Source organism: Moschus berezovskii, chromosome 25 (genome assembly GCF_049115385.1).
Source record: "Moschus berezovskii isolate FMDL1 chromosome 25, NW_MosBer_1.0, whole genome shotgun sequence".
Classification (NCBI taxonomy): Eukaryota; Metazoa; Chordata; class Mammalia; order Artiodactyla; family Moschidae; genus Moschus; species Moschus berezovskii.
In genome coordinates this window covers 6989630-6999675 of record NC_142484.1, presented here as the reverse complement: position 1 = coordinate 6999675, position 10046 = coordinate 6989630, and the positions used below count along the sequence as shown (strand labels likewise).

The 10046-nt window shown below is 50.0% G+C and overlaps 2 protein-coding genes across 2 annotated transcripts; one reads left to right on the top strand and one right to left on the bottom strand.

The window, feature by feature from the left end:
* Positions 1–2927: 2927 nt before the first annotated feature.
* Positions 2928–6279, bottom strand: EIF1AD (eukaryotic translation initiation factor 1A domain containing). Its single transcript, XM_055415493.2, has 6 exons — positions 5794–6279; positions 4489–4712; positions 4231–4339; positions 4021–4129; positions 3807–3857; positions 2928–3242 (listed from the first exon to the last, which is right to left on the bottom strand). Exons 2-6 carry the CDS (start codon positions 4573–4575, stop codon positions 3098–3100), a joined length of 501 nt encoding a protein of 166 aa, XP_055271468.1. The 5' UTR covers positions 4576–4712; positions 5794–6279; the 3' UTR covers positions 2928–3097.
* Positions 6280–6324: 45 nt separating this feature from the next.
* Positions 6325–8310, top strand: BANF1 (barrier to autointegration nuclear assembly factor 1). The gene is made up of 3 exons (XM_055415494.2): positions 6325–6479; positions 7178–7316; positions 7783–8310. Exons 2-3 carry the CDS (start codon positions 7194–7196, stop codon positions 7927–7929), a joined length of 270 nt encoding a protein of 89 aa, XP_055271469.1. The 5' UTR covers positions 6325–6479; positions 7178–7193; the 3' UTR covers positions 7930–8310.
* The last annotated feature ends 1736 nt before the right edge of the window (positions 8311–10046 follow it).

Sequence of the window (10046 nt, the reverse complement as noted above, 5' to 3'; positions counted from 1 at the left end):
TGATTCAGCAGTGAGGACTCTGTGCTTTCTCTGCCAAGGGCTTGAGTTCAATCCCTGGTTAAGGAATTAAGATCCCACAAGCCGTAAGGCATGGGCAAAACAAAAACCAACACAAACTAAGCAGTTACATCAGAATTCAAGGATGGTTCAACACCAATGTAAATCAGTGCAAGCATTAAAAACAAAATCTTTTGACTATTTCAATGGATACCAAAAATGTGTCAATGTGGAATGAAGGGAAAAAACATTATGTTGGGGACAGAAGGAAACCTTTTCAGCCTAATGAAGTTTACCTACCAGAACCCTAAAGCAAGAATATTTCATGGTGAAACCTGAGAACCATTCTAAGAGGAACAAGGGTGTCATTCAACATTATACTGAAGGTCCTGCCCTCTGTAATTCATAAAGAAATGAGTATAAAGAATAGGGTAAAACTGACTCTAGCAGGATATGATTTGACATTCTACCCACAAAGCCAACAGAATCAACTGAAGAACTCTTGGAAATAATGAGAATTCAGTTAGATCAAATAGGCGGGCACACAGAAATGGACAGCTTTCCGACATGCCGCTGATGGTCGGAAATGTAATTTCAAAAGAGCCCATTCATAACAACAAATAGCTAAATTAGAATTCTTAAGGTTACACTGAACTAGAAACATCAAAGACCCACATGAGAACTACATTTTAGAAAAGAATACACATAATTCATTTCTGGATAGGAAGATCAAAAACTGTTGAGTATGACTCCTCTCCAAATCAAACTATGAGATTCAAAACCATGCCAATGGTAGCACAGGGAACTATATCCAATATTCTGGGATAAACCATAATGGAAAAGAATATTTTAAAAAGAATGACTATATAGGTAAAGCTGAGTCACTGCTGTACAGCAGAGATTGGCACAACATTGTAAGTCAATTATACTTCAAGAAAAACAAAACCCATGCCAATGGAAATCTTAATAGAAGTTTTAAATGAAAATCGCCAAGTTCATTCTAAAGTTCTTACATAAAAGAAAATGTGAAAATTTCAAGGAACAGTGGGCCAACGGTGAAGGAGAAATAACCACCATGCCATAACACATGGCATGTGCACAAAGATCGACAAGCCAGATTTCAAAGAGGTTCATAAAAATGTGGGAATTTCATTTATTTTAAAAAGGTACTTTAAGTGAGGAAAGAATGAGTCACTAGATCAATGGTACAGGGACAAGTGGCTATCCCTTTAGGGAAAAACACTAGCCATCTCCCATAAAAAATAAACTTCAGATGAGTTAAAAATAGACCCACACATATACATCTTTAACTCACCTGGTAAATTTTTTGCATATAAATGTACGTACGTTTCTATATGTGCTTATATACACACATACAGGTACGTGTATACATGTAAGAATATACTAAGCAAATACAAAAGAGTGAATGAAGAGCCAGTAAATGAAATGGCAGCTGGAGAGGGGGTGGGATCACTGACAGGTTTTTCTGATTGTTTTTCAGATGGGAGAGTCTATCATACTTTTGATGCTAACACACCCAGTAGAGAGGATGATAAAACCAAAACTCAAAGTCCTGGAGCAGAGACAGGCTCCAAAGCACAAGAGGAAAGACTTAAGTCCCACTGGCTTAATGGGCAGTAAAATGACAGGAGTATCAGTGAGCACCATTGTAGGGCAGGTCACAGAGCAGTGAGAGTTCCCTCCAGTGGCTACTATTTCCTTATGAATAATGAGCTGCTGTGTGGAACTAGCAGAAGGGGACTTGGTTAACAAGTTTTCAAATACAGCATCCTAGGGTAGATCTGCTGGGCAAGGCTGAGTGGCCATCTGAGAGTTGTAATTATAGATTTCAGGTAAAACCAGTGAGCCAGGTTGGCTGTTTTCTCTAATAGTCACTTGCACACAGGTGCAGAGGTGCACGACTGGGTTGACCACGGTCAGATCTCACTAGATGAATACGATGGAGGCAGAAAGGAAGGGCAGGGTGTAGACCGTGGGACTGATGGTGCGTGAAGAGGGAAATGAAGCTGGGAGCATGACGGTCAGAATGCGGCACGGCTGGAGGATGAAGATAAAGAATTTCTTCCGGGGGGGAAAAAAAGCATTTCTGTGGGAAGAGGGGGGTAGTTGAGTGAGTAAGCCTGGAGATGGTGATTGTACAGGTATCTGAATTCAAATGGTGCTGCAATTCCTAGTGACGTTAGGGGCAGAGAGTGACTAGGGATACAGGCAACAGGCCTGGAACAGAAGACAAGGGCCTCAGTGATGGGGGCATCAAGGACTGAAGGGGCCAGAGCATTGAACGGGCCCATCCATGGATGCAGACAACCATGACAGAAGCAGGGGAGGAAGACTCTGAGCCAGGAGGTCAACTTCAACATCTGGGCCCTGACTACAAGGTCACTGCCAGCAATGAAGAGGGAGAAGGCACAGTCAGAGGTGAAAAGCTTCAAAGGAGAAGTGACATGATGCGGGGGGCCAGAAAGTTGAGGAGTGACGCTCTGAGCAGCCACAAGGAGGACACCAACCAGGGGATGTACACGCAGCGTCGCGGGGGGTACTCCTGTGGTCACACATGATGGAAGAGGCCGGGACAGTGGCTCATGAAGCACCACGAGGTTCACCCTGAGTGTCTCATAGAGGCAGGTGGGCACTAAGTCCCAGTGTGATCCGAAACGCCTGAATGAGCATTAACTGCAAGCAGGCAATGACGCGGGAATGTCCCCGTGTATTAACTACACGCAAGGAGGCACACAGGGCCTGGCACTGACTTTAGTGCTGGATGAGAGGGGGAGAAGCTAGGAAAGATTCCAGAAATTCCCCATTTCCTGCCCATTCAGCCCACCTGCCCACGAGGCCACCACCGAGGAGCAGTGTGTCATGTTATCCACACGTCCCTCCTTCCTCCACAGAGCCACTCCAACACCAGCATGAGTCAGCACCCGCCAGGGGTTTAATTCTCCTACGTCAGAAGGTCAGTTCCGAGAGGGGCCCTGCCTTGCCCCATCCAGGGGGAAAGGTCCGCAGAGCCCCCTGGGAATGTCCATGCTCAGAGGAGCCAGGACTAGTCTCAGCAAGAGGAGAAGTGGGTCCCGGGCTCTCAGGCCGCCTCCTCCTCTTCACTCTCCTCCTCGCTCTCATGATACTGTCTGCGGTTGGTGTTAACAAAAAGGTCAGAATCGTCTTCAGAGCTGGACTCTTCTCCTGACGACTGTGGCTCAGCTGGGAGTTCTGGCTGAGTCTGTCTGCACGGGGGAAAAGCAGAGAGTTAGCCCAGTGCCTTCTGAGAAGACCTGCAAACAAGGAGCCCCACAAAGAGGACCATATGGCCAAGCAGTCAGGGCTCGGTGAGCCAGACAGGGAGAGAACTGCAGGAGAACTGGGCCAAGGAAAACTGGCAAAACACTACCTCCCCACACCCATCTCAGAAATTCGTTAGAACTGATGATTTTAATAGTAACAATTCTACTATGACCAACTAACACTCAATGAACTCACAACTGCTTACCAGGTACTATACTAAGCAACTTTACAAGCATCAGTCTTTTTAATCCCTACAGAGCTCCCATTTTATAGGTGATGAAATCCGAGCTTAAGAGCTTAATCTGCTTAAAGTCACCTGGTTGTAACTTGCAAAGCCCAGACTTTAACCCAGGAGATCTGAGCTTCAAGCTATACTCATGACCACTTAATCAGGCACTCTCACGAAGGACCTGATATACAAAGAAAGGAAAACTATATTTTCCCTCAAGGTTCCAAGGCCTGAACCCCCACTTTCGGTCTTCCCTATCCCAAGACTTGTGTCTCACCTGTTCCTATTGTTGTTGTGTTTCTCAGCCACTTCGGAGAAGGCCTCGGGCCTATGCCAAGAGAAGAGCCAAGGTCAGAAAGGACAGAGAAACCCCTCAGCTGTTGCCAGCTGTTCCTGCCTGAAATGCCATGACCTTCCCTCCCCTAAGCCCAGAGGTGCGCACAAAGTCCCCAGAGAAGTGGGGCAGCCAGTGACCAAGAGGACCACCCTACCAGTGCCCGTCCTTCTGCAGAGCGCGCACGTGGTCTTTGCAGAGCACAAAGGAGATCTCAGCCTTCACCTTCTCGCCTTCTTCAATAGGGTCAACGATGAGAAAGTCCCCTGCAGGGGGAGGACAGAAAAGCACAGTTGGTCCTGCTTGTGGTGGGGGAAGCCGAGGCCACAGGAAACGCTTCAGTCTCCCAAAAGGCTGCCTCTCTCACCTCTCTTGATCCAGATGTTCTTGCGATACTTGGAGGGCATGCTCACCAGGAAGCGCTGCCCCTGGGCTGTCTCCACCTCATGTAGATTGTTCCCTGGGGTCCTGAGGACCTGGTCCAAGAGAGACCAAGAACCAATCAGCTTCATCAGCCAGTTCCAACACCTGCTGAGCTGTACAGCACCCTGCCCCAACCCCAGGGGCCTAAGAGGAATGGAGGGATGGGGGAGGAGCAGAGCAACTGGTCCCTGATGCCACTCACCCTCACGATCTGCTGCTGGTCAGAAGGCACCATGTGCTCCCCGAGTACCTCCTTGACCACGTGTTTCCTCTTGGTGGCCTGAGACATGGTGGGTCCTGTCCCAGGGGGGTGAGGGATACGGAGACTCTCAACTCTTCCTCCTGAGTTTTTTAGATGGTAGGCTGAGAACCCAGGACTCTTTTGAAGATGAGGACGGGCCTTCTACCGAGGAGTGACACAATGTCCTGGTGAAGAATATGGGCTCTGAAATCCAACTGACTGGACTCAAATCCTACCTTGGTTATTTCCTGGCTGTTCAATTTCCCTAGACTTCAGAGAACTAACCCAGGGCATTAATATTAGAAAAAAATAATCATAAGCAAAGCAGGAAACACAGCATAAGACACACAAGAGTAACTTAAGTTTACCCCTTAAGTACTGGCATAACCATAAAAACTAAATATATGTTTTAGAAAAATAAGCCATTCTGGAAACCACCTGGGGAAGAAGCAAGGTAATTCACTTCTTCCTTAACCTGCTTGTACTTCTCAGGTATAACACAACCACACAGATGTTCAATGTCTCAATACCCTACAGACACAGACCAGCTATGACAAGCCAGGTCAGGAATGGGCTAATTTAAGGGCAAGGTAGACTAAATGGATGCTTTTGAACTGTGGTGTTGGAGAAGACTCTTGAGAATCCTTTGGACAGCAAGGAGATGCAACCAGTCCATCCTAAAGGAAATCAGTTCTGAATATTCATTGGAAGGACTGATGCTGAACCTAAAACTCCAATACTTCAGCCACCTAATGTGAAGAACTGACTCACTGGAAAAGACCCTGATGCTGGGGAAGACTGAGGACAGGAGGAGAAGGGGACGACAGAGGAGGAGATGGTTGAATGGCATCACCGACTCAATGAACATGAGTTTGAGCAAGCTCCGGGAGTTGGTGATGGACAGGGAAGCCTGGCGTTCTGCAGTCCATGCGGTCGCAAAGAGTCAGACACGACTGAGCGACTGAACTTAATTGAGACGGATTTGATCTTTGGCATCTGCTGTTTCTGACCCTGGTACTGCAATACAACGACTGATGCGTACTCAGAAGACTGCTGTTCAGTCGCTAAGTCGTGTCCGACTCTTGCGACGACCCCATGGACTGCAGCACGCCAGGCTTCCCTCTCCTTAACTATCTCCCTGAGTTTGCTCAAAGTCATGATGGTTTCCAAAGGAAACTCCAAAGTGTCATCGCTAGCTGCCGTCCCCTGCCCTCCTCCTTCCCTATCCCGGAGGAAAGATGCTCAGAGGGAAAGATCCAAACTTACTCTCTGGCCCTCGGATCCCACGAGAGCTGCCAGAACGACCCGGTTCTCCAAGCAGGACGCTGAGATCGGCTCGTCCACGACTCACTTCAGAGCTGAGGCAATGAAAGCAGAGAAAAAGGACTCGCCAGTGGTCACGACGGTGGGGTCGGCTTGGACTCAGGTCTCGGGTGCATCCGGTTCCCGTCCGACTCTAACAAGTCCGACAGGGAAGAGGACAACGCGTGTCGGCCTGAGTCGGACACCGTACTTCCGGCGCTCTCCCGGAAGTCTCCTGGTCACTCCTCTCTCCTTGTCCGTGTCTCTAATTCTTCCCACCGTCGGCCAAAGGTTAAGTGGTTAAGTTCCGCATGCCGTGCAGCAGATAAATAAAGTTTTCTTCTCACAGGTTTCTGTTCCCTGAGGCCGGAAATGCTTCCCAAGAAGCAAGACTACAAAAGGCAGTCCGGCTTCCTGCGAAGTAATCGGAAATGAACACCTACTAAGGGCGCTTGCGAGGTCTGGGTTGTGTCGCAACTCTATGACTCTAACCGGCTAGAAGTGCCCAATGTAGGTTGGTTTGTTTTTTTTTTTAAAGGCGGCCCTTGAGGCGACCCGGAAGCGGAAGTGGAAGAAAGTTCTAGTGGGCAGAGGTAGCGGCGGGAGCAGCCGGGTGGCGGGAGAAGCCGTTACAGAAACGGGAGCTGCGGGTGAGCGCGAGCCGCGGAGCAGGGCTCGGGCTGGAGGCCAGACCGGGCGCGGGGAGGAGGGGGAGGCAGGGAGGAGAGGGGCCGCAAGCGCTGAGATGGGCCAGACGATGCGCTCTCCGACGGGGCCCGGCGAGGCGCGGGGAGGGGGCGGGGCGCGGCGCGTCGGGGGCGGGGTCCCCGGCGTAGGGCGCGGCGGGAGTCCAGGTGCGGAGCTGACGCGGCTGGCGGAGCGCGTGTGCGCGCCCGCGCTTCGCCTTCGCTCTGTGAGCAGCCTGTGCGGCGGCTGGGTCAGAGAGCCCTGCAATTGCTCTTCGGGCCAAGTGGCCATTCCAGACCCGAGTCAGTGCTGCTTTTGCCCAGCCAAGGTCACAGAGGAGTGACAGTTTCAGGGCGGGCCCTGGGTGCTGACCGACTGGAAATCTTACCTTTGTCCTACATGCGCCGCTTGTTAGGGCAAGATAGTTTCTCCTCTGGGGCGGTACCAAAACCCAGCTCCCGCAGGGACTGGGAGAGACTTCGCTCTTAAACAGTGAGGAAAAGAGTCTGCTTGGACCTCAGTTTTCTCATCTGTGAAGTGGGGGGAATCGAGAAAGCCCCCATGACAGCTGCTCTGGCATTCTTTTCTTGTGAGATTGCCAGTGGGTTTTCGGGCGTTCCCGGGTTTTCGGCCCTAATTTCCCTCTTCTTGGGATTCCCAGATTAAGCTTGATCGAGATGACAACCTCCCAAAAGCACCGAGACTTCGTGGCAGAGCCCATGGGGGAGAAGCCAGTGGGAAGCCTGGCCGGGATTGGCGAAGTCCTGGGCAAGAAACTGGAGGAAAGGGGCTTTGATAAGGTGTGGAGTGGCTGCAGCTAGTTGGGCGGGGGGGCGGGGCGCGACTCCAGTATTTCCTGGCAGCTGAGGAGTGAGGAGGGTGTGTATATTTGTTGGGGGGTGGACGCTGGTGTGTGATCTGCAGAGTCAGCTTGGCAGAACCCACCCTGCCTCTTGGGCTCCTGTGTGGGGAGCCACAGGAAAGTGGCCCTTTTTTTCCCCCCGTGATGTTTATTTGTTTCTGTTTGCCCTGGGGTCTTAGTTGGAGCTTGCAGGATCTTTCATTGTGACTCACAGGCTCCAGAACCCACGGGCTTAGTTGCCCCACAACAAGTAGGATGTTAGATTCTGGGCCAGGGATTGAACCCATGTTCCCTGAATTGCAAGGCAGTTTCTTCACCAGCAGGGAAGTCCCAGGAAGTGGTCGGCTTGTTTCTAATCCTACGGAGCACTCAGCAGCCCATCTTTTGCTTTGCCCATTTTGCAGGCCTATGTGGTCCTCGGCCAGTTTCTGGTCCTAAAGAAAGATGAAGACCTCTTCCGGGAATGGCTGAAGGACACGTGTGGCGCCAACGCCAAGCAGTCCCGGGACTGCTTTGGCTGCCTGCGAGAGTGGTGTGACGCCTTCTTGTGATGCTCTCTGCGGAGCCCCGGATCCCGAGCCCCAGCATTGAGTCTCCAGAGTTTGCAGCCTAGTGAGGACTCCCCTTCCGTCCTCTACAAAGGAAGAGATTACTGTTGTCGTGCACACCTCCCATGTACTCTAGGGCCTTTGGGGAGTTCTCTCCCCTCACCATTTCAACTTTTTTGGAATTCTCACCCTTGCATGCATCTTCCTTCTTTCCCTGCCAGTTTCGTGACAATAATTAACAGCTTTTCTGAGTGGATTCCTGGCCCTCAGCCCCCACCCCACCTGAGGTCTCTTTTATGCCATTTGGCAGTCTTTTTGGCAGAACAGTTACTGTCCTTGTAAAGTTTTTTAAATCAATAAAGCCAGTGGCCTTCATGACTGGGCTTTGTATGTGGGAAGCAGGCGGGCTGGGAGTTGCCTGTTCCCCAGGGACTGACCAGGTTTGCCACACTGCTTATCAGTGCAGATCGAAACTGGCAGCTTCCCTCACACTTCTGAAGGCGGCTGTCCTGGCGATATGGGCCTTGGGCAGGTGCCTCGGAGTGTCTCAATCCCTCACTAACGTGGGAGAGTGGGTTGGTTCCTTCCTGGGATCCAGATGTCTGTGTGGTCAATAGCTGGGTTAGTCAGCACCTGGTGGAAAGTCTGAAGGAGTCAGAACAGGAAAAGGGTGGATGGGTCGTGGGCTAAGGTCTACCTGCCATTGGTCATGTGCTGTCCTGGCCTCTGGGATGAGTGGGTGGGGCTCATGCAGTCCACCCTGTTCTCTCAGGGAGGCAGAAAGTGTGTGGGCAACACAACTGGGTGGGCAGGCTTGAGTGAGTTACGCTTGGATTTGGTGTATTTTCATCTTCTGTTTGTTGGACTTAGTACGAACCAGGTTCAGAGCTAAATGAAGTGAAGTTGCTCAGCCGTGTCCGACTCTTTGTGACCCTATGGACTGTAGCCTACCAGGCTCTTCCGTCCATGGGATTTTCCAGGCGAGAATACTGGAGTGGGTTGCCATTTCCTTCTCCAGAAGATCTTCCCGACCCAGGGATTGAACCCGGGTCTCCCTCATTGTAGGCAGACGCTTTACCATCTGAGCCAATTCTGTGCAAATATTTTTTTAAATTTCATAATAAGTAGTGGTTTTCTTTTTCACAGATGAGGAAGCTAGAGGCTCAGGCTGACTAATATGTCCATGGATTTACTACTGGGAAGTAGCCAGACTGGTCCTCAAAACATCACATGGAAACCCATGGACCTGAGAGCCATGGGTGTTCTTTGCTAATGGCGCCTGGTCTCTCTGAGACTCAGTTTCCCCACCTGGAAAATGAAATTGTTGTAAGGATCGGATGCAGTGCTCAGGAGCTACTTGTTTATAGAATTTTCCTCATCTTCGGGGCTTAAAGTCTGGTGAAGGGAGAAATGACATAATAAATAGAAACATTGAGATAGCATGAGGTTTTCATGACCTCAGAATAGGGAAAGATTAAAAAGGTGATAAATTCAACTCCATCATAGAAATTTTGTTCAAGATAAAAAGAGTGAGTGAGGAGCCTAACCCAGGGTGAGAAAGGATATTTGCAGCCCACGTAGATGACAAAGGACTCCAGAGCTGCAGTCAGAAAGCAGACGATGTAACAGGAAAATGGGTGAAACCTGCAGGGCAGCCACAGAGGAACACCTAAGTGGTGAATAAGCAAGCCAGGAGGTGCTCAGGCCTCAGAACACAAATGATGCCATCATACACTCACAGGGTTGGCAAAAAGTTTAAGTCAGACAATACCAAGTTCTGATGAGGAAATGTAGCAACAGAAACAAGATATCCAACTAGTGGGAGTATAAATTGGTGTGAACGATTGGGGAAAACAGTTGGGTGTTTGCCAGTAAAACTGAAGACCCACCCCATGAGCCAGCAGTACCTCTCCAGGGATGGGACAGGACACAGGCACACCTGCGTCAGCACCTGAGCAGATGTTCACAGCAGCTTTGTTCATTCATGAAGGCTCCCATCCAGATCCATGTGTGGGGCTCTTCGCAGAGGCAGTAAAACTAGAAGGGGAAAAACTGCTTATTGCAAAAGAAAAATGAAGTCACTGAGTTGTGTGCGATTCTTTGTGACCCCAATGGACTGT